Source organism: Tachyglossus aculeatus, chromosome 5 (assembly GCF_015852505.1).
Source record: "Tachyglossus aculeatus isolate mTacAcu1 chromosome 5, mTacAcu1.pri, whole genome shotgun sequence".
Taxonomy (NCBI): domain Eukaryota; kingdom Metazoa; phylum Chordata; class Mammalia; order Monotremata; family Tachyglossidae; genus Tachyglossus; species Tachyglossus aculeatus.
Window position 1 is genome coordinate 57,873,108 of NC_052070.1, and position 24,718 is coordinate 57,897,825.

At 48.5% G+C, this 24,718-nt stretch overlaps 1 protein-coding gene across 3 annotated transcripts in view; it reads right to left on the reverse strand.

Annotated features, from left to right (window-relative positions):
* The window catches only part of UBR4 (ubiquitin protein ligase E3 component n-recognin 4), a 211,275-nt gene that overhangs the window by 51,095 nt on the left and 135,462 nt on the right, over window positions 1-24,718 (reverse strand). For all 3 annotated transcript variants that reach the window (XM_038746469.1, XM_038746470.1, XM_038746468.1), the window contains 10 exons: window positions 23,543-23,770; window positions 20,632-20,710; window positions 16,989-17,231; window positions 15,611-15,779; window positions 9,705-9,849; window positions 8,758-8,843; window positions 7,645-7,732; window positions 6,926-7,119; window positions 4,411-4,650; window positions 663-801 (listed from right to left, as the gene is read on the reverse strand). In XM_038746469.1, the coding sequence (XP_038602397.1) occupies window positions 663-801; window positions 4,411-4,650; window positions 6,926-7,119; window positions 7,645-7,732; window positions 8,758-8,843; window positions 9,705-9,849; window positions 15,611-15,779; window positions 16,989-17,231; window positions 20,632-20,710; window positions 23,543-23,770 (1,611 nt within the window). The remainder of the gene's footprint in view (window positions 1-662; window positions 802-4,410; window positions 4,651-6,925; window positions 7,120-7,644; window positions 7,733-8,757; window positions 8,844-9,704; window positions 9,850-15,610; window positions 15,780-16,988; window positions 17,232-20,631; window positions 20,711-23,542; window positions 23,771-24,718) is intronic.

Below are 24,718 nucleotides of genomic sequence, written 5' to 3' on the forward strand. Positions count from 1 at the left end.
TGGAGGGGGGGCAGGAGGGGGAGAGGAAGAAGGGGGCTCAGTGTGGGAAGGCCTCCTGGAGGAGGTGAGCTCTCAGTAGGGCCTTGAAGGGAGGAAGAGAGCTAGCTTGGCAGATGTGCGGAGGGAGGGTATTCCGGGCCAGGGGGATGACGTGGGCCAGGGGTCGACGCCATCATTGCCATCATTAATGCCATTATTAATGCCATCATTCTTATTACTATATATACACTCCACCTCCCTTACCTGGGCAGCGCACGAAGTAAGGTCTCTGGGGCTTTACATTCCAAGCCAAAGTTGGCCACAGGTTGGTGGGAAGCCCAAAACCCAACCAATTCCCCACCCCTCTCTGTCCCGGCCACACACTTCAGAGGGTGTTTCCTAGCAGACAGACGCGAAACAGTATCGGATCTTGGCCTTTTCGAAGGGTTATAAAAACCGGGAGACGTCACTGAAGCAACCCCCAGGAACCTCGGGGGTCTGTCCCCCTGGCTTATTTCTTTCCACCCATGTTTAGTCAGGGCCAGCGCTCCCCAGCATTGGTCCTAGCCACTGAGGCCTGATCGGCAAGAAGCCCCGGGCAAACAGCACGACTCTTTCCTCCTCCCAACCGTGGGAAAGGGCCCGCGGTGACTGAGGCTCCGGTGAAGGGAGCCGGGCCTCACCTTTTTCCGATCCTCTTCGTTCTCGATGGGATCCACAGCACAGCAGGGCTTGGCGTACAGCATGAAGTCAAAGCGGGCGTATTTACAGAAGCCGCAGGCGTTGCACAGGAATGGATCCTTTTCATCATAGTTGATCGACCTGGCGAGAGCAGGGGGTTATTGAGTGGGCGAAAAAAGCACAGGGGAAGGGACCAGAGTTGACCTGAATTTCACAGCCTCCCGGCTTCTGAAAGAAAGACCGCTTCACACCTGCGAAAGGTGACTCAGGTGGCCAGGAAGGAAGGTCATAAACGGGCCGATCCCCGACACAGACCGAGGTGAAATCAACCTCTTTCATTACCGCTCCCATCCACGGCCCTAACCGTACCTACAGGCTGAGTGGGGCCTTTAGAGTGGTGCCGTTTGGCAGACAGGAATGAGTTCTGATTCCTCCGGATTCCCAGAAATCCCGCCCCGACTAGCTCTGGCACCGCTTGGATACCCGCCGCGACTCGGCTAACTCTAGCCCACCGGGTTGCCGCGCCGAGCAGCTGCTGCTCTGGCTTCGTTTCACCCACGGGCCGCTTGCAGGGCTGTCTGGCGTCAGCCCGCGGAACCGGTGTCACCGGGACGGCAGCGAGAACCGCCTCGGTCTCTCCTCATCTTTCACGACGCTCGCTATCCCCAGATTCATTCAATCGTATTTATTGAGCGCTTACTGTGTGCAGAGCACTGGACTAAGTGCTTGGGAAGTCATCATCATCATCATCAATCGCATTTATTGAGCGCTTACTGTGTGCAGAGCACTGTACTAAGCGCTTGGGAAGCACAAGTTGGCAACATCTGGAGACAGTCCCTACCCAACAGTGGGCTCACAAGTCTAGAAGGGGGAGACAGAGAACAAAACCAAACATACTAACAAAATAAAATAAATAGAATAGATATGTACAAGTAAAATAAATAGAGTAATAAATATGTACAAACATATATACATATATACAGGTGCTGTGGGGAAGGGAAGAAGGTAAGATGAGGGGGATGGAGAGGGGGATGAGGGGGAGAGGAAAGAAGGGGCTCAGTCTGGGAAGGCCACTTGGAGGAGGTGGCAACATATGGAGACGGTCTCTACCCAACAGTGGGCTCACAGTCTAGAAGGGGGAGACAGAGAACAAAACAAGACATATTAACAAAATAAAATAAATAGAATAAATATGTACAAGTAAAATAAACAGAGTAATAAATACGTACTAGTCATGCCCCTATCCTTCTAGCTCTCTACCCCAGCCAGGCACATAATAAAGTTTAATAAATACAATGTCTTGGGGCTGAGTCCAGTCTGATTATTTTATATCTACCCCAACTCTTAGTCCAGTGCATTCTACATTGTAGGTGCTTAAGGGAAGCAGCATGGCTTAGTGGAAAGTTTATGGGCCTGGGAATAAGGAGTTGTGGGTTCGAATTCTTGCTCTGCCACTAATCAGCTGGATGACTCTGGGCAAGTCACTTAACTTCTCTTTGCATCAGTTCCCTCATCTGTAAAATGGGGATTAAGACTGTGAGCCCCACATGGGACAACCTGATTACCTTGTATCTACCCCAGTGCTTGGAACAATACTTGGCACATAGTAAGCACTTAACAAATAACATAATTATTATTATTATTAATACCACAATTATTATTACTTCTTCTTATTATAAGCATGTTTGGGGGGTAAAGGCCAACCTGGTAAAGTATTAATTCATTCAATCACATTTACTGATGATAACGGACTTGCTTCTGACCCCGTCCGGTTGCAAATTTAGGTTCCTGGGGACAACCTGATTACCTTGTATCTACCCCAGTGCTTGGAACAATACTTGGCACATAGTAAGCACTTAACAAATAACATTATTATTATTATTAATAATACCACAATTATTATTACTTCTTATTATAAGCATGTTTTGGGGGAAAAGGCCAACCTGGTAAAGTATTAATTCATTCAATCATAGTTACTGATGATAACGGACTTGCTTCTGACCCTGTCCGGTTGCAAATTTAGGTTCCCGGGGACAACCTGATTACCTTGTATCTACCCCAGTGCTTGGAACAATACTTGGCACACAGTAAGTACTTAACAAATAACATTATTATTATTAACAAATACCACAATCCTTATTACTTATTATTATAAGCATGTTTTGGGGGAAAAGGCCAACCTGGTAAAGTATTAATTCATTCAATCATATTTACTGATGATAACGGACTTGCTTCTGACCCCGTCCGGTTGCAAATTTAGGTTCCCGGGGACAACCTGATTACCTTGTATCTACCCCAGTGCTTGGAACAATACTTGGCACATAGTAAGCACTTAACAAATAACATTATTATTATTATTATTAATAATACCACAATTACTATTACTTCTTATTATTATAAGCATGTTTTGGGGGTAAAGGCCAACCTGGTAAACTATTAATTTATTCAATCGTATTTATTGATGATAACGGACTTGCTTCTGACCCCGTCCGGTTGCAAATTTAGGTTCCCGGGGACAACCTGATTACCTTGTATCTACCCCAGTGCTTGGAACAATACTTGGCACACAGTAAGTACTTAACAAATAACATTATTATTATTAACAAATACCACAATCATTATTACTTATTATTATAAGCATGTTTTGGGGGAAAAGGCCAACCTGGTAAAGTATTAATTCATTCAATCATATTTACTGATGATAACGGACTTGCTTCTGACCCCGTCCGGTTGCAAATTTAGGTTCCCGGGGGCAACCTGATCACCTTGTACCTACCCCAGTGCTTGGAACAATACTTGGCACATAGTAAGCACTTAACAAATAACATTATTATTATTATTATTATTATTATTAACAAATACCACAATTATTATTACTTATTATAAGCATGTTTTGGGGGAAAAGGCCAACCTGGTAAAGTATTAATTCATTCAATCATAGTTACTGATGATAACGGACTTGCTTCTGACCCCGTCCGGTTGCAAATTTAGGTTCCCGGGGACAACCTGATTACCTTGTATCTACCCCAGTGCTTGGAACAATACTTGGCACATAGTAAGCACTTAACAAATAACATTATTATTATTATTATTAATAATACCACAATTACTATTACTTCTTATTATTATAAGCATGTTTTGGGGGTAAAGGCCAACCTGGTAAACTATTAATTTATTCAATCGTATTTATTGATGATAACGGACTTGCTTCTGACCCCGTCCGGTTGCAAATTTAGGTTCCCGGGGACAACCTGATTACCTTGTATCTACCCCAGTGCTTGGAACAATACTTGGCACACAGTAAGTACTTAACAAATAACATTATTATTATTAACAAATACCACAATCATTATTACTTATTATTATAAGCATGTTTTGGGGGAAAAGGCCAACCTGGTAAAGTATTAATTCATTCAATCATATTTACTGATGATAACGGACTTGCTTCTGACCCCGTCCGGTTGCAAATTTAGGTTTCCGGGTCTAGGACCGACATCCTTCACTCAGCCGACGTCTACAGCTGGTATTCTGATGCAGGATCGAGAGCCGGACCGGGGAAGCGGGGAACGGATTTCTTCTGACGCGCGGGGCCGTGAAACCGCTGAGCCCCTCCGGCTCCCCGCTCCGAGACCCCCGTCAATCAGTCGATCGTATTTATTGAGCGCTTACTGTGTGCAGAGCACTGCACTAAGCGCTTGGGAAGTACAAGTTGGCAACATATAGAGACGGTCCCGGGCCCGGACGGCTCACCTGCACTTGTGGCACTGGTAGACGTTCTCCCCACAGTTGCCGCACACGCCGGGGTTGGCGGGCACAGAGGCGCTGCAGCGCGGGCACTGCAGCGTCTCTGTGGAGGCTTGGTAATTTTCGTAGAAGTCGGCAAATTCAATCATGAGGTTGGAGGCCACGATAGGCAAGGGTAAGTCTATCTTCACTTCAGTCTGGCCGGGGGTCAGTTGCACCTTCTTGGCTTTGTGCCAGCGAGCGGGCCTGGGGAAGAGAAAAGCGCAGTTACCCGGAGTGGTAAGGGGAAGGCACTGAGCCACGCTGCTTCCCTAATAATAATTTTGGTATCTGTTAAGTGCTTACTATGTGCAAAACACTGTTCTAAGCGCTGGGGAGGATACAAGGCGATCAGGTTGTCCCATGGGGGGCTCACAATCTTAACCCCCCTTTTACAGATGAGGTAACTGAGGCCCAGAGAAGTGAAGTGACTTGCCCAAAGTCACACAGCTGACAAGCGGCAGAGCCGGGATTTGAACCCATGACCTCTGACTCCCAAGCCCGGGCTCTTTCTGCTGAGCCACGCTGCTTCTCTAATGCCTGTTTTGCTGTCTGTCTCCCCGCTTCTAGACTGTGAGCCTGCTGTGGGCAGGGAGGGTCTCTCTTTGTTGCTGAATTGTCCTTTCCAAGCGCTTAGTACAGTGCTCTGCACACAGTAAGCGCTCAATAAATACAATTGAATGAATGAATGATGCCTGTTACATGTTTTGCTGTCTCCCCCCTTCTAGATTGTGAGCCCGCTGTGGGCAGGGAGGGTCTCTCTTTGTTGCTGAATTGTCCTTCCCAAGCGCTTAGTACAGTGCTCTGCACACAGTAAGCGCTCAAAGCCCACTGTCTTCTAGACTGTGAGCCCACTGTTGGGTAGGGACTGTCTCTATATGTTGCCAAATTGTACTTCCCAAGCGCTTAGTACAGTGCTCTGCACACAGTAAGCACTCAATAAATACGATCGAATGAATGAATAAATATGATTGAATGAATGAATGAATGAATTCAATCGTATTTGCACTTGGATTTGTACCATTTAGCCCGGCCTCCCACAGCACTTATGCACATAGTCCTAATTTATCTATACTGATGTCTGTCTCCCCAGCTAGACTGTAAGCTCATTATGGGCAGGGAATGTGTCCGTTACACTGTTCTATTGCACTCTCCCAAGTTCATTCGTTCATTCAATCGTATTTATTGAGCGCTTACGGCGTGCTCTGCACACAGTAAGCGCTCAATAAATACGATTGATTGATTGATTGTACTAAGCGCTGGGGAAGTCCAAGTTGGCAACATATAGAGACGGTCCCTACCCAACAGTGGGCTCACGGTCTAGAAGTGCTTAGTGCAGTGCTCTGCCGACAGTGAGCGCTCAATAAATAGGATTGCCTGATTGGCTTTCGCGCCAAACCCAATGGCCGGCCCCATTCTAAAAGAGGCGCTCTGTACGCAGACGAGCTGGGTGGACGGGACGGTGGGGGGGATTTCATCAAGACCCTTTGGGGCCAGACACTTCAGTCAACCCCTCAGAAAGCACACAGTGGTCAGCGAAGGGGCTCCTGAGCGGTGGTTCCTTCTTCGTCACTGTTCCTCCCGGTTCATCCTACACATCCCATGATCCGGGCAGCAGTCTAGGATCGGGAGGTGGTCAGGAGAGGAGAGAAGAGGAGGGGGCAGCGGTTACACCTACTTACATCTACAACCGCTTAAGTAGATGTAACCCAGCAGCTGCCGATAACTTCAAGGAGTGAGGGGGGAGTATCTGCGTGGCTGGGGGAGGGATACCTGGTGGAGAAACTTCCACTAAGAGGCTTTCTGCTACATGGGATTCAGGACTCTGCACTCGGAACGATGAAGCATGCTGTCAGATCGCCTCCAGTTTCCTTGATCTTCATTCTGTGGGGTCTCGCCCTGCCCTTCCCAAAGCCCCCCACCCTGGACAGTCTGGTTGCCATCGGAATAAGGAAATTCAAAACCCAGCCGGGAACGGGGCTTGCCGTTTCTTCTCGCGGGACGGGGAACTCCTGGAAGATTGGGATAAGTCAGCAGGAGGATCCTGCAGCTTCCAAAATCTGGGGATGGTCACTTCCCGAGGGGGAAGGGCATTTCCATTTCCAGGACCAGGTCAACAAATGAGAAGCAGCGTGGCCTAATGGATAGAGCTTGGACTGGGAGTTGGAAAGCCCTGGGTTCCAGTCCTGACTCTGCCGCTTGCCTGCCGTGTAACCTCGGGAAAGTCACTTCACTTCTCGGGACCTGTAAAATGGGGGTGAAGAATGAGAGCACCATGTGGGACAGGGACTGTGTCCAATGAGGACCTTGTGCCCGGCAGAGACTAAGTGCTTAGCCATTAAAAAAAGAGACGAGAAAATGGTCCGATCAGGTACGAGCGTTTGGGGAAAAGCAGGTCTTACCCACTCTGGGAATCACAGCGGGTAACCATATCCCGGGCCTTAAGACAACCATTTCCCTCGCCCAGCGTTAAAGCCCGTACTTGTTTTTCAGCTCCACGATGGCTTGCACGGTCCGATTGTTGTAGTAGAGGTTGATGGTCCGCACCATCTTGGTCCGCTTCAGGTCCCCGATCTTCACGGTCACTTTGCTGATGGTGTGGCTCCCGATTAGTTTCACCACCTGCTGGGTGGTGGTGTAGCGTGTGTCCACCTTGATTGAGGACAACTTGATGTACTGGAAAATAATAAACACAAAAACAGCGTAAGGATCACAATATGGCATTTGTTATCTTACCTGTAAAATGGGGATTAAATGTGTGAGCCCCGTGGGGGACAGGGATTGTGTCCACCCTGATTAGCTTGTATCTACCCCAGTTCTTAGAACCGCGCTTGGCACATAGTAGAAGTTCTGGCGCTTAGTACACTGCCTGGCATATAGTGCTTAACAAATATCACGATTATGATTATATTATTATGATTATGATTATATTATTATACTAAGCCAAGCGCTTAGTACAGTGCTCTGCACACAGTAAGCACTCAATAAATACGATTGATTGATTGATATTCTAAATATAATTATTATAGTATACAATAATTGTGTGATGACATAATTATATAATAATTATGATATAGCCTATATAAATACATTCTTATAAATAATAATGATAAGCGCTGGGGTAGATACAAGCTAGTTAGGTTGGACACAGTCCCTGTCCCGTATTGGGCTCACAGCCTTAATCAGAACTTTGTGACTTACACAGAACGGCACTTCTGGGTTGTTGCACACCAGGCACGGGTCGCTCTCCAGATAGTAGCCATCGAACTCCACCAGGCCAGACAGGGTGCTTGGGGAAAAAAAATCAGATCAGAATAGGTCACGAAATTCGCTTTTTGCTAACCACGGGAAAGCTTCCTGCAAGTTCTCATTATGGCTTCAAATCGTATCTCCTCCAAGAGGCCTGCAGTCGGTCAGCAGCATTTCCTGAACACTTACTGGGTGCGGAGGACTCTACTAAGCGCTGGGGAGTGTATAATATAACAAACTTGGCAGACATGGTCCCTGCTCACAGTGAGCTCACAGTCTAGTCGTGTCGGCTGCGATCAAATCTAGCAGCTCTACTGTGTTGCAGTCTTCCTAATGTTCAGTACAGTGCTCTACATATACATGGTAAGCGCTCAGTCAGTCAGTCACTCAACTGATTCATTCATTCATTCAATTGTATTTATTGAGCGCTTACTGTGTGCAGAGCACTGTACTAAGCGCTTGGGAAGTACAAGTTGGCAACATATAGAGACTGGCTGCCTAATTCATCAATCGCCCATCCTTATCCCCATCCCAACCTCAGGGACAAAGGGGCTGGAAGAAGGGAGTTGTCCTTAGATGGCATAGAAGTCCCAGGAAAGAACTTCTCACTAACTCATCATCAGAATTCAACAACTGAAGGACAAAAGCCACAGAGAAAGATGGAGGGAGGTATGTGGAATCTCTTCTTCTCTCCCACAACACATATCAGAGCCCTGTTTCCTTCCAGCCATGGCTGTGCACGCACACAGTTTTTACCAGCCCTCCTCTCCTTACATATATTACGATTAGCAGTATGAAATCCATCTGGGAATCATGAGCTGATGGACGGAGAGCCACACAGGGAGTCTCTCGCAGACCTGCTCAAATTCCCACTTTGACTTAGGACCCCCTCCAAATTAGACCGAAAGCTCCTTGAGGGCAGAGACCATACTTTCTCCAACCAGTTCCCCACCTCCGTGAGAACCAGCCCAGGAACAGGGTTGTCTGGAGGCATCAAAACGTTTGACTGAATGGAGCCAGGCTTTCCTGAAGAAGAGAAAGGAGGCAGAAAAAAAAACAACTTACTTGTAAATGTTGGAATTGGGATGGTTAGTGAGGATGTGGTTTTGGGTTCGGAGAATCTCCACCGCCTTCTGGGAATACTCCTTTAACTGAAATAAAAATAACTAAGGTTAAAAAAAAGACCGAGAGGCCAAATGACCATTTTTGCCTTCCACTTTAAGACTGGGGTGTTGGTTTCCCAAGAGACTTCAAATTCATTGAGTCTTTCAATCAATCAATCAATCAATCGTATTTATTGAGCACTTACTGTGTGCAGAGCACCGTACTAAGCGCTTGGGAAGTACAAGTTGGCAACATATAGAGACAGTCCCTACCCAACAGCGGGCTCACAGTCTAGAAGGGGGAGACAGACAACAAAACAAAACATATTAACTCAATAAAATAAATAGAATAGATATGTACAAGTAAAATAAATAAATAGCAATCCTGTCGCTCCTACTTGTTCCACTGATTCTATCCACTTTACAAGTTCCCACGGTTTGGGGGAAAGAAACTCGACAGCTACAGTTTCATATTTTGTGCAACAAGGCAATTCTGGCTCAGGTCAGGAAGCCACAAAGCAGATATTTATATCTGTTTTCACACTCCTAAATATGGTATACTCATTAGTTACGCCTACAGTTCTTCCTAACAGAATGTAAGCTCCTTGAGGGCAGGAATCACATCTTTGATTCCTCTTGCTGGTTCCCCTAAAGGCCTTCTGCAAGATTTCGAGCCCAGGAGGACCTCAATAAAGCTGTCTGTTATTGTGTCTACAATTATACCGAGGACTACATGGTAGAAACCCTGTGGGGGTTTAGTAAACAAACACTGTGCCAAAAACTATCACCAAGAAACCCAAGGTCTCTTTCAGAGCTAGCCAGAACCTACTAACTCAGGAAGGGAAATAAATATACGGAGAAAATAGGAGGGTGGCCAGTGAACCTTCTTCATCCTCTCCACAACTTTACCTTTTTCTCCGTCTGTGGGGTTTTCAGGGAGAAGTAACCCAGGAGATCCACAAACTGGGCGGCCTTCCGGCCATAGGCTGGGAGCTCCGGCCAGATGGACCACATCAGGTCCAGCAGGAGCTCCTGTTGAGACTTGTTGGAGTTCCTGCAAACAAATGACAGCACGGGTTACTGAGGTGCAGGAGGAACTTAGTAAATAGCTCCCCGCCCAGCTAGGTAGATCCATGGGTAAGCTGGGATCGGTCTCCATTTTTTCAAACCCCTTGGCGATCGACTGCCAAAGAGCTAAATAATGATAATGGTGTTTGTTCAGCGCTTACTATGTGCAAATCACTGTTCTAAGCGCTGGGGAGATACAAGGTGATCAGGTTGCCCCACGGGGGGCTCACAGTCTTAACCCCCACTTTACAGATGAGGGAACTGAGGCACAGAGAAAGTGACTTGCCCAAAGTCACACAGCTGACACGTGGCGGAGCTGGGATTTGAACCCATGACCTCTGACTCCAAAGCCCAGGCTCTTTCCACTGAGCCACGCTGTAAATCACGGTAGTCTTCTCCCAAGTTGCAAAAACTTCCTTAGAGAGAATTCCCACGTGCCGGGAAGCCTGCCGCTCTGCCCAAACGGCAGTCTGTTCCTGTCAGCCGGTAACGAAAACATCCATGTGTGCTCTTGGTATCTCAAAAATGACACCACTGACGGGGAAGTTCATCTTTGGGTCATTACCCTTCTCTATACGTTGCCAACTTGTACTTCCCAAGTGCTCAGTACAGTGCTCTGCACACAGTAAGTGCTCAATAAATACGATTGAATGAATTACATGGCCCCAGAAGCCAATAGAGGACCCAGGACCCACCCATATTACCCCTTATTGCATTGTCATGGTTGTTGTTTGCGATGTCTGGAACAGTGAATTCAAATGAAAATGGAGTGAAAGTTGTAAAAACTGTGTCCACAGAGTCTAGGATGTCACTCGGTGACCAAGTCTGGCCTGTACCTCCCTGGTGAACCGAGACTCAAAATTACACATCCCTTTGGAAAGAGGAGCCAAAAAGCAGTCTTCTGCCTCCGTAATATTTGTTCAGGGGTCCAAAGGAAAGAAATCCAGTGTAGAGACCACACCTGAACAAACGTTTTCAGAGCCTTGGGCCCACCGAAAGTCCAGCCTGATCTGGGCTGGGGTCGGGGTCAGAGCCGGCCCTGCTGCTCAAATGCTCATACGTGGTTGAACCCGCAGGCTTCTGGGACCTAATGACATGGGCCGGGGCCTAATGGCAAACACTGCCTATATGCAGACACTCTCAGTCACCAAAGTATGGCAGAACACAGAATATGGAATTTGAATGAGACGGGGTTGGGTCAAACCCAGTCAGTTCTGGAGCCTCTCTGGCCTCCCGTGAGTATCCCTAGCTAGGGTGACAGACACTCTCAGTCCCAAAGTATGGCAGCACACAGAATACGGAATTTGAATGAGATGGGGTTGGGTCAAACCCAGTCAGTTCTGGAGCCTCTCTGGCCTCCCGTGAGCATCCGTAGCTAGGGTGACACTCTCAGTCACCAAAGTATGGCAGCACACAGAATACAGAATTTGAATGAGATGGGGTTGGGTCAAACCCAGTCAGTTCTGGAGCCTCTCTGGCCTCCCTTGAGCATCCCTAGCTAGGGTGACAGACACTCTCAGTCCCCAAAGTATGGCAGCACACGGAATACGGAATTTGATGGGGTTGGGTCAAACCCAATCAGTTCTGGAGCCTCTCTGGCCTCCCTTGAGCATCCCTAGCTAGGGTGACAGACACTCTCAGTCACCAAAGTATGGCAGAACACAGAATATGGAATTTGAATGAGACGGGGTTGGGTCAAACCCAGTCAGTTCTGGAGCCTCTCTGGCCTCCCGTGAGCATCCCTAGCTAGGGTGACAGACACTCTCAGTCCCCAAAGTATGGCAGCACACGGAATACGGAATTTGATGGGGTTGGGTCAAACCCAATCAGTTCTGGAGCCTCTCTGGCCTCCCTTGAGCATCCCTAGCTAGGGTGACAGACACTCTCAGTCACCAAAGTATGGCAGAACACAGAATATGGAATTTGAATGAGACGGGGTTGGGTCAAACCCAGTCAGTTCTGGAGCCTCTCTGGCCTCCCGTGAGTATCCCTAGCTAGGGTGACAGACACTCTCAGTCCCAAAGTATGGCAGCACACAGAATATGGAATTTGAATGAGATGGGGTTGGGTCAAACCCAGTCAGTTCTGGAGCCTCTCTGGCCTCCCGTGAGCATCCGTAGCTAGGGTGACACTCTCAGTCACCAAAGTATGGCAGCACACAGAATACAGAATTTGAATGAGATGGGGTTGGGTCAAACCCAGTCAGTTCTGGAGCCTCTCTGGCCTCCCTTGAGCATCCCTAGCTAGGGTGACAGACACTCTCAGTCACCAAAGTATGGCAGCACACGGAATACGGAATTTGATGGGTTTGGGTCAAACCCAATCAGTTCTGGAGCCTCTCTGGCCTCCCTTGAGCATCCCTAGCTAGGGTGACAGACACTTGCAGTCACCAAAGTATGGCACCACACGGAATATGGAATTTGAATGAGATGAGGTTGGGTCAAACCCAATCAGTTCTGGAGCCTCTCTGGCCTCCCGTGAGCATCCCTAGCTAGGGTGACACTCTCAGTCACCAAAGTATGGCAGCACACGGAATACGGAATTTGAATGAGATGGAGTTGGGTCAAACCCAATCAGTTCTGGAGCCTCTCTGGCTTCCCTTGAGCATCCCTAGCTAGGGTATTTCAGGACCGGGGGAATTCTTCAGGTACTACTCCACCAGAAACAAATTTAGTCCCATGCGGAAGTTGCCCAGGCCTCACTAGTGGGGAGCGAGTGGAGGATGAGCACAGGAAGCAGCGTGGCTCAAGGCTTTGGAGTCAGAGGTCACGGGTTCAAATCCCAGCTCCGCCAACTGTCAGCTGTGTGACTTTGGGCAAGTCACTTCACTTCTCTGTGCCTTAGTTACCTCATCTGTAAAATGGGGATTAAAACTGTGAGCCCCCCATGGGACAATCTGATCACCTTGTAAACTCCCCAGCGCTTAGAACCGAACTTTGCACATAGTAAGCACTTAACAAATACCATCATTATTATTATTATTACCTAACTGTTGGGTACGGGACTTGTTAAGGATTTAACTATGCATCAAGCACTGCCCTAAGCACTGGGATAGATACAAGTTAATTTACTGTTACGGTATTAGTTAAGTGCTTGCTATATGCTGGTGGTAAATACAAGATAATCAGGTTAGACACTCTATCCCACACTGGGCTCACAGCCTAAGTAGGAAGGAGAACAGGTACTGAATCCCCACCTGACAGATGAAGAAAGAAACTGTGGCACAAAGAAGTGACGTGGCCGAAATCATATAGTAATCATGTACCAGAGTTGGGATTAGACCCCGGGTCCCAACTCCCAGGCCCGTGCTCTTTCCTCCAAGCTCCAGTGCTCCTCAGCGCTCCTCACCCTAGTAGCTGTCGTGTACTTATCTCACAACTTTCGTTTCTCGGTGTTTGTGACTCATTTCCGTGCCTGAATCCCCTACTAGACTGCATAACCTCTTTGACGGCATGGATCCTGTCTACTATTTCTACTGCATCTTCCCCAGAGCTTAGTACAGTGCTCTGCACAAGAGTAAGCCCTCAATAAATACCATTAATTGACTGACATGCATGCATCTTAGTGGTTTCACACACGTGACTGTCCATGGATGAGCACTCGTGTACAGTCGGGTTCCATGTACAGCAGCCCCACAGCACTTAAATACCTGGCTGTAATTTTATTTATTTATACTGTCTGTCTCCCCCTCCAGACTGTAAGCTCCTTCTGGGCAGGGAATGTGTCTGCTATATTGCTGTAGTGTACTCTCCCAAGCGCTTAGTACAGTGCTCTGCACACCATAAGTGCTCAATGAATACAGTTGATAGACTGACTGACGGACTGACTGACATGAGGTAGGCTTAGGGCCCTTCCTGGACTCATTTCTGATCGTAGACCGAACTCAGATCTCATGAGCCCTTCTCCCCCTTCTATACTGCGAGCCTGTTTGTACATATTTATTACTCTATTTATTTTACTTGTACATATCTATTCTATTTATTTTATTTTGTTAGTATGTTTGGTTTTGTTCTCTGTCTCCCCCTTTTAGACTGTGAGCCCACTGTTGGGTAGGGACTGTCTCTATATGTTGCCAACTTGTACTTCCCAAGCACTTAGTACAGTGCTCTGCACACAGTAAGTGCTCAATAAATACGACTGATTGATTGATTGATTGATTGTTGGGTAGGGACTGTCTCTCTATGTTGCCGATTTGTACTTCCCAAGTGCTTAGTACAGTGCTCTGCACACTGTAAGCACTCAATAAATACCACTAAGTGAATGAATGAGCCAAAGGAATGCTTGAGATGGGTCCAGGGAGGGCTGGGTCCAATCAGCCCAGAGTTTTCCAGCTGCCCCACCATCTGCTAGTAGTAATTCTATTTTTTAAGAGCTTATTGGGCACAGAATACTAAGCCCTGGGAGAGAATCCACAGGTGGGAATTAAACCTGATCCCTGACCCTCAGGGGGCTTACAATCGAAGTGGTACATTGGTGCGCGAATGGTGGTCTCTGGGGCTCTTATAAGTGAAAGCCCTCACCTCCTGGTTGTCCAGGCTGAACAACCCCTTTCCCTTTTTCGAAATTCACTTCTACGCACTAAAGGCTGGAGGAGCTACGAGGCGAACAGATCGGACATACGTCCTGTCTCACGAGAGGCTCGCAATCTACCCATTCCCCATTTGACAGGTGAGAAAACTGAGGCCCCGAGAGGTCAGGGCACTTATCCAAGGTTGCCCAGCCGGCTGGCGGCAGAGACGGAACGAGAAGCCAGGTCTCCGAAGCCTGTATTCTAGGCCAGGCTGCCTCCCGGTCAAAATCTGGACGCGATCTGGGTAACAGGCTGGGTGGATTAGATCACAAAGCCGTAGTATCCGAGGAGCTGGGCAAGGGGGGTAATCTAACTAGAGAAGCAGCGTGGCCCAGTGGAAAGAGCCCGGGCTTTGGAGTCAGAGGTCACGGGTTCAAATCCCGGCTCCGCCAACTGTCAGCTGTGTGACTTTGGGCAAGTCACTTCACTTCTCTGGGCCTCAGTTACCTCATCTGTAAAATGGGGATTAAGACTGTGAGCCCCCTGTGGGACAACCTGATTGCCTTGTAACCTTCCCAGCGCTTAGAACAGTGCTCTGCACGTAGTAAGCGCTTAATAAATGCCATCATCGTTATTATTAACTATGCACGAGAGTTACTGGAAGCCATAATACCGACAAGTTATGGGAACTGAGACTCTGAGACCCACGTGGGACAACCTGATCATCCTGTATCCTCCTAGCGCTTAGCACATAGTAAGCACTTAGCAAATGCCATTATCATTATTAGTAGTAGTATATATGTTTGTACGTATTTATTGCTCTATCTACTCTATTTACTCTATTTATTTGTACATATTTATTCTATTTATTTGATTTTGTTAATATGTTTTGTTTGGTTGTCTGTCTCCCCCTTCTAGACTGTAAGCCCGCTGCTGGGTGGGGACCGTCTCTATACGTTGCCAACTTGGACTTCCCAAGCGCTTAGTCCAGTGCCCTGCCCACAGTAAGCGCTCAATAAATACGACTGAATGAATGAAAGTCACGGGGGTCTCACAACCGTGAAGAACAGCAGGTGGTTATGGGGTCTGACGACCGTGAATTAGAGCAGGTGCTCGGAGCAGAAGGGAGGCAAGGTCGGCAAGGTTTGTTATTCGTTATTTGTTCAGGGAGGGCACAGTCTGAGCGCCATGGAGCTGTCATCACCCACCACCCCGAGACGGCAGCTGCCAGCCCCACCTGTAGATGTGCAGGGCTAAGCAATGGGCTTGCCAGCGGACAGAAGAGGAGTTGGACTCCAGAAGGAAGCAGCGCAGGAACTGGATGAGCGTCTCCTTGTCGGCAAATTTGTTCAGCTGATTCACCAGGGCCGTGCACAGCTGGTCTTCTTGACTCCCCGAGCTTTCGCCTAAAAAAGCAGCAGGTCGGGAAGGTTAGGAATAGAGGGGCTGGGACGGAGGTGGGGGGTCCTCCATGGTCAAGGACCACTGCAGCCTCTTGCTTTCAAGATACTCCACGCCACTTCAGCAGCTTGGCCAGAGGTCTCACAGCACTTGGATGCACCCTCTGGGCATCTGGGATTCACCCCACCCTCAGCCCCGCTGCACTTACGTGCACAGCTGCAACTCCTTCATTTATATTACTGTCAGTCTCCCCATCTATTAATAATGATCGCGTTCATTAAGCGCTGACTATGTGCAAAGCGCCGTTCTAAGCGCTGGGGAGGTTACAAGGTGGTGAGGCTGTCCCACGGGGGGTTCACTTCATTCATTCAATCGTATTTATTGAGCGCTTACTGTGTGCAGAGCACTGTCCTAAGCGCTTGGGAAGTACAAGTGGGCAACATATAGAGACAGTCCCTACCCAACAACGGGCTCACAGTCTAAAGTCTAAAGTCTGCTGTGTGACACAGACAGGTGTTCCATCTCCATTTGGGAAGTACAAGTGGGCAACACGTAGAGACGGTCCCTACCCAACAGTGGGCTCGCCGTCTTAATCCCCATTTTACAGATGAGGGAACTGAGGCCCAGAGAAGTGACTTGCCCAAAGTCACACGGCTGGCAAGTGGCGGAGCCGGGGTTTGAACCCACGACCTCTCGACTCCAAAGCCCGGGCTCTTTCCATGAACCACGCTGCTTCTCTACTGTAACATCTGTAACATACGCTTCTTGTGGGCAGGGACCATAGGCTCCTTGTTGTACTCTACTCTCCCAAACGCTTAGTACATTTTTCTGCACTCAGTGAGCGCTCAATCAATACCACTGACCGATGGACGGTACGGTGGCCAGGGGAAACTCGTAGGCAGCCTGGGAATGGTGTTTCCCAAGCCACCACATCATTCACAGTTCAAGTGTGAACGTTGGCGGCAGTGGGGAGGGGGGCCTGGTGAGGAAATCCTACATCATCCAAGAGTCACCTCTGGAATCCGAAGGACGACACCGTGAGCTGCCAATATACTGGGGGCGGGGGGGCTGCTGGCAATGTAGGCGAGCCCCCCAAAACAGCATGAGGTAGAGAAACCCCGGGTGAACAGAACTCAAGTTTCGGCCAGCGGGCCGTCACCGCCCTCCCTCCATCCCCCTCAACCCTCTGAACGACGGGGTGAATGGGAGCTCACTCTCTTTCTCTTTTTCCTTCTCTTCCTTCTTGCTCTTCTTGGTGGACGACTTGCTCTGCGCTGCCGGCTGTCCCGAGCCGGAGGCCCCCGGGCCAGAGGAGGAGGAGGCGCTGGACGTGGCGGAGGAAGAGGCCGCCGACAGCACCTTGCTGCCGCAGAGGGCACAGGACAGCAGCTGCAGCAGCACGGGGGACACCCCCTCGTCCACCAGAAAACTGACTTGGAGGAGGAAATACAGGACGGCTGCGGAGGGGAAGAGAAGGCAGGTTCACGTCTGGGTCAAACGACGATGACATCGGTTAAGCGCTTACGATGTGCAAAGCACTGTTCGAAGCGCTGGGGGGGATACAAGGTGATCAGGCTGCCCCACGTGGGGCTCACAGTCTTCATCCCCATTTTACAGATGAGGGAAGTGAAGTGACTTGCCCAAGGGCACACGGCAGACGTGTGGCGGAGCCGGGATTCGAACCCATGACCTCTGACTCCAAAGCCCGGGCTCTTTCCACTGAGCCAAGCTGCTTCTGTGATGCCACAAATACCACAACTTAACTAGCACCCGAGCAGCGGTGTGCCACAGCTGCAGACTGGGCACCTAAAATAGCCACGAGAGCTTAGAGCGGAAAACAGCGTGGCTCAGTGGAAAGAGCCCGGGCTTTGGAGTCAGAGGTCATGGGTTCAAATCCCGGCTCTGCCAACTGTCAGCTGTGTGACTTTGGGCAAGTCACGTCACTTCTCTGGGCCTCGGTTACCTCATCTGTAAAATGGGGATTAAGACTGTGAGCCCCCTGAGGGACAACCTGATCGCCTTGTAACTTCCCCAGCGCTTAGAACAGTGCTTTGCACATAGTAAGCGCTTAATAAATGCCATAAAAAAAAACCCAAACCCTAAAAAGAAATCCCAATGTGAGAACTGCTATTTAGTGGACCTACAGCTGCTTCGAGTCCCAGCGCAGTCACGAGAGACAGGCGGTACTCATTTTATTATTATGAAATGCCTCTTCCAAATGTTAAACTTTTCTGAAAAATTGGCACCCCCTCCCCTCCGGCCTTTAGACTGTTAAGTTCTCCAAGGAATGAGTGGCGACTATTTTATTCCGTATACAAAAGAAAAACACTGTAAATAATAATTATGATACTTGTTAGGCGCTTACTATGTGCCAAGTACTGGGGTTGATATAAGTCATTCAGGTTGGGCACGGTTCCTTTCCCACAAGGGGCTCACAATCTAAGTAGGGGAGGCTTCAATCCCCATTTTACAGGGGAGGAAACTAAGGCACAGAGAAGTGAGTTGCCCAAGGTCACACGGTAGACAGTGGGGAAGTGGAGGAGCCGGGATTAGATTCCCAAGCCTGTGCTCTTTCCGCTAGGCCATGTTGCTTCCTAATGGAGACGTTGGTAACAAAAATTGTGGGAATGACCTTTTCCAGGTCCCGCTTATCAGGTCCAAAAGTGTCAGGGTTTGCCAGGGTCCTAGACACCCCATCTGCCCTCATTTTACTGTACCTTTGGAGTACTTCGAATAATAATGATAATAACAATAATTATGTTATTTGTTAAGCGCTTACTATATAATAATAATAATAATAATGGCATTTATTAAGCGCTTACTATGTGCAAAGCACTGTTCTAAGCGCTGAGGGATACAAGGTGATCAGGTTGTCCCACGTGGGGCTCACAGTCTTAATCCCATTTTACAGATGAGGTAACTGAGGCACAGAGAAGTTAAGTGGCTTGCCTGAGGCCCCACAGCTGACAAGTGGCAGAGCCGGGATTCGAACCCATGACCTCTGACTCCAAAGCCCATGCTCTTTCCACTGAGCCAAGCACTTACTATATGCCAAGCACTGTTGTAAACACTGGGGTAGGTACTAGTTAATCAGGTTGGACACCGTCCCTGTCCCACATGGGGCCCATAGCCTTAATCCCCATTTAACAGACGAGATGATAACTTGAAGCCCAGAGAATAATAATAAAAATAATTATGTTATTTGTTAAGCGCTTACTATATGCCAAGCACTGTTGTAAACACTGGGGTAGATACTAGTTAATCAGGTTGGACACAGTTCCTGTCCCACATGGGGCTCACAGTCTTAATCCCCATTTTACAGATGAGATGATAACTTGAAGCCCAGAGAATAATAATAATAATAATTATGTTCTTTGTTAAGCGCTTACTATATGCCAAGCACTGTTGTAAACACTGGGGTAGATACTAGTTAATCAGGTTGGACACGGTCCCTGTCCCACAAGGGGCTCACAGTCTTAATCCCCATTTTTACAGATGAGATAACTTGAAGCCCAGAGAATGATAATAATAATAATAATAATAATTATGGCATTTGTTAAGCGCTTACTAAGTGCCAGGCACTGTACTAAGCACTGGGGTTGGATACAAAGCAGCGTGGCTCCGTGGAAAAGAGCCCGGGCTTTGGAGTCAGAGGTCATGGGTTCAAATCCCAGCTCTGCCACTTGTCAGCTATCAATCAATCATATTTATTGAGCGCTTACTGTGTGCAGAGCACTGTGACTTTGGGAAAGTCACTTAACTTCTCTCTGCCTCAGTTCCCTCATCTGTAAAATGGGGATTAAGACTGTGAGCCCCCCCGTAGGACTTGATCACCTTGTAATCTCCCCAGCGTTTAGAACAGTGCTCTGCACACAGTAAGCGCTCAATAAATACAATTGAATGAATGAATGGTATTTATTTTACTTGTACATATTTACTATTCTATTTAGTTTATTTTGTTAATATGTTTTGTTTTGTTGTCTGTCTCCCCCTTCTAGACTGTGAGCCCGCTGTTGGGTAGGGACTGTCTATATATGTTGCCAACTTGGACTTCCCAAGCGCTTAGTACAGTGCTCTGCACATAGTAAGCGCTAGATGTTGGGATGTTAGATGTTGGCAACATCTAGAGACGGTCCCTACCCAACAGCGGGCTCACAGTCTAGAAGGGGGAGACGGACAACAAAACAAAACGTATTAACAAAATAAAATAAATAGAATAGTAAATATGTACAAGTAAAATAAATATCATTCACTTATGCATTCAATCGTATTTACTGAGCGCTTACTGTGTGCAGAGCACTGTACTAAGCGCTTGGGAAGTCCAAGTCGGCAACATGTAGAGACGGTCCCTACCCAACAGCAGGCTCACAGTCTAGAAGCAGCGTGGCTCAGTGGAAAGAGCCCGGGCTTTGGAGTCAAAGGTAATGGGTTCAAATCCTGGCTCTGCCACTTGTCAGCTGTGTGACTTTGCGCAAGTCACTTAACTTCTCTCTGCCTCAGTTACCTCATCTGCAAAATGGGGATTACGACTGTGAGCCCCCCGTGGGACCTGATCACCTTGTAATCTCCCCAGCGCTTAGAACAGTGCTTTGCACATAGAAGCCATTAATAAATGCCATCATTATTATTTTTATTTATTAGAAGGGGGAGACAGACAACAAAGCAACACATATTAACAAAATAAAATAAATAGAATAGTAAATATGTGCAAGTAAAATAAATCCCAGCAATCAACCCCCTCTGGAGTCGGTCCAGAGGAATTCAATAGCATTCAGAGAGAAACCTTGTCCTTCTGAGCTCCCGCTCGGCCTTTGGGTGAGCCGGGCCCCTCAGCCCACGGCGGGAGAGACGACTTACAATCATCTTTGATGCAGAATTTCTGCCAGTTGACGGTGCGCTGCGTGGCGATCTCCGCGCAGGCCTTCAGGTGCTCCATCTGAAGCACAAAACAGGGAGTCAGCCAAGCTACCTGAACTTCACTCATTCACTCAATCGTATTTATTGAGCGCTTACTGTGTGCGGAGCACTGGACTAAGCGCTTGGGAAGTCCAAGTTGGCAACTTATAGAGACGGCCCCTACCCAACGGCGGGCTCACAGTCAAGAAGTCCAGCCCCTAAGCACTGAGGAGGAAGACTGGAAGCCCCCTGAGGCCACGGTTTATAGTACGTTGCACGTGTGTTTTTGTGGATGGCATCTTTTTTGTTTTCACCGCGTCCCCCGGTTGGCATACCTACCTCTTGTTCCAGTCTGTGACCATTCGGTTACAGCCGTAAAATAAAACTGCATTAGGAAGGCCAACCGGATTAGCTTGTCTCCACCCCAATGCCTAGCACAGTGCTCTTCTAATTTAGCATTACTCTTTTTATTTATTTTACTTGTACATATTTATTCTATTTATTTTATTTTGTTAATATGTTTTGTTTTGTTGTCTGTCTCCCCCTTCTAGACTGTGAGCCTGCTGTTGGGTAGGGACCGTCTCTATATGTTGCCAACTTGGACTTCCTAAGCGCTTAGTACAGTGCTCTGCACACAGTAAGCGCTCAATAAATACGACTGAATGAATGAATATGTGTTTGTACATATTTGTACATACTTCCATTGGGCCAAAACGCTACATACATTCTCCCCCTTCTAGACTGTGAGCCCGCTGTTGGGTAGGGACCGTCTCTATATGTTGCCAACCTGTACTTCCCAAGTGCTTAGTACAGTGCTCTGCACACAGTAAGCGCTCAATAAATACAACTGAATGAATGAATATGTGTTTGTACCTATTTGTACATATTTCCATTGGGCCAAAACGCTACATACATTCTCCCCCTTCTAGACTGTGAGCCCACTGTTGGGTAGGGACTGTCTCTATACGTTGCCAACCTGTACTTCCCAAGCGCTTGGTACAGAGCTCTGCACACAGTAAGCACTCAATAACTACAACTGAATGAATGAATATGTGTTTGTACCTATTTGTACATATTTCCATTGGGCCAAAACACTATATACATTCTCCCCCTTCTAGACTGTGAGCCCACTGTTGGGTAGGGACTGTCTCTATATGTTGCCAACCTGTACTTCTCAAGCACTTAGTACAGTGCTCTGCACACAGTAAGCGCTCAATAAATACGATTGAATGAGTGAATGAATATGCCAGACTACCTCACCAATATGGCCATTTACGTCTCACAGAGGGTACTCGAAATTGGTGAGAGAGATTCTCCACGAGAGGCAGGGATGAAACGGCATGCGTTGAAGGAGCTGTTATTATCGCCCTCCCATTTTCACGCCCCCTTCTCTCCCCTCTCCACGCTACGCTAACCGCAGTTGTCCCTTTCATCTTACTGGACCGAGGCTCGCCCACCTCGCTCCTCTCCTCAGTATCCCCCGCTGGCTTCCCGGCTTTCTCCGTAACAGACAAAAAACGTCGGAAAACTGGCTCCGAGGCTCTCCACCGTCCGCCCCGCCTGCGAACCTCCAACCCGCTGTTTTCTCTTCTCCCAAGGCAATCTTCTCGCTGGACCTCGCTCCCAACTCTCCCGCCGCCTCCGACCTTTCGCTCCCCCGTTCTCCCCAGTCTGGCGCTCCCTCCGCCATCACGCAGGCCACGGCCCTCGCAGCGGCCAAAGCCCCCCTAAAACCCCATTTCCCCCTCTAGCTCCTTGTGGGCTTCCTGGCCTGCAGGAGTGGGAGAAAGACCTCGGGTTGTTTCGAGTACGGATCTGTGTGGAGAAGCGGCGTGGCTCAGTGGAAAGAGCCCGGGCTTTGGCGACAGGGGTCGTGGGTTCAAATCCCGGCTCTGCCAATTGTCAGTTGTGTGACTCTGGGCAAGTCACTTCACTTCTCTGGGCCTCAGTGACCTCATCTGTAAAATGGGGATGAAGACTGTGAGCCCCCACCATGGGACAACCTGATCACCGTGTAACCTCCCCAGCGCTTAGAACAGTGCTTTGCACACAGTAAGCGCTTAATAAATGCCATTATTATTGCGAGGCCTGCGGTGGCCTAGAGGAAAGGTAACTGCCTTGGTCTAATCCCCTCTCTGCTATGAGAATTTAAAAAAATTGTAAATACACTGGAGGGTTTAAAATAAATCACCTAGGAGTACTGAGATAAAATTTTTCCTTCCCTTCCCCTCCCCACAGCACCTGTATATAAGTATATATGTTTGTACATATTTACTACTCTATTTATTTTACTTGTACGTATTTATTCTATTTATTTTACTTGTTAATATGTTTTGTTTTGTTGCCTGTCTCCCCCTTCTAGACTGTGAGCCCGCTGTTGGGTAGGGACTGTCTCTATATGTTGCTGACTTCTACTTCCCAAGCGCTTAGTACAGTGCTCTGCACACAGTAAGTGCTCAATAAATACGATTGAATGAATGAATGAATGAACTCTTCTGTAGGGTAATAATAATAATAATAATAATAATGGTATTTGTTATGTGCTTATTATGTGCAAAGCACTGTTCTAAGCACTGGGGAGGTTACAAGGTGATCGGGTTGTCCCCGGGAAGGGGGGGGGGGGGGGGCTAGAGTCTTAATCCCCATTTTCCAGATGAGGTAACTGAGGCCCAGAGAAGTGACGTGACTTGCCCCAAGTCCAACAGCTGACAGTTGGCGGGGCTGGGATTTGAACCCACGACCACTGACGCCAAAGCCCGGGCTCTCTTTCCACTGAGCCACGCTGCTTCTCTCGCGGGACAGAGCGCTCCGCGCACAGTGAAGCGCTCACTGAAGCCCCCCGACCGCGACGGACCGAGCCAGCTCCCCTCACCAGGCTGATGAGCGTGTCGTACTGCAGGGCGGACCCCGAGCTGGCGGTCACCACGCTGGCCCGCAGGAAGATGCCCTGCTCCTCCAGCAGCTTCTTGATCCCGCGCACGTGGGAGTCCAGGGTGTGCAGGTCGCGGAGCTGGCGGTACTTCTCCTTGGAGCCGCAGATGAAGAGCAGGAGCTTGCGGACTTGGCGGCGCACGAACGGCGTCTGCTGGATCATCAGATACTGGGAGGAGAGACCGGCCGGGAGGGGAGACGCGGGTCAGGATCCCCGAGTCAAATCCGTGGAATCCCGGCCCCATCGGGGGCTTTCGAAATTCCACTCGCCGGCCTCCCCATCCTCAACGTGCTCGCCTTCCCGAGCTCAGGTGGCAACGAGGGGAGGGAAACAGTGGTCCTACTCGCGTCCCTAACTTCCTAGCGATCCTGGGGGATTGAGCTGGTGTACGGTCCCGTCCACCGAGAAGAATCATGAGGGAAAACAGACACAATCAATCAATCAATCAATAGTATTTATTGAACGCTTACTGTGTGCAGAGCACTGTGCTAAGTGCTGGGGAAGTACAAGTTGGGCTTGGGAAGACACAAGAATAACTGCCTTGATGACAAAGCCAGGGAGAGCGTTCCCACACTGAATGATGGCATTTATTAAGCACTTACTATGTGCAAAGCACCGTTCTAGGCGCTGGGGAGGTTACAAGGTGATGAGGTTGTCCCACGGGAGGCTCAAAGTCTTAATCCCCATTTTACAGATGAGGCAGCTGAGGCCCAAAGAATCAATCGTATTTATTGAGCGCTTACTGTGTGCAGAGCACTGTGCTAAGCGCTGGGGAAGTACAAGTTGGGCTTGGGAAGACACAAGAATAACTGCCTTGATGACAAAGCCAGGGAGAGCGTTCCCACAATGAATGATGGCATTTATTAAGCGCTTACTATGTGCAAAGCACCGTTCTAGGCGCTGGGGAGGTTACAAGGTGATGAGGTTGTCCCACGGGAGGCTCAAAGTCTTAATCCCCATTTTACAGATGAGGCAGCTGAGGCCCAAAGAATCAATCGTATTTATTGAGCGCTTACTGTGTGCAGAGCACTGTGCTAAGCGCTGGGGAAGTACAAGTTGGGCTTGGGAAGACACAAGAATAACTGCCTTGATGACAAAGCCAGGGAGAGCGTTCCC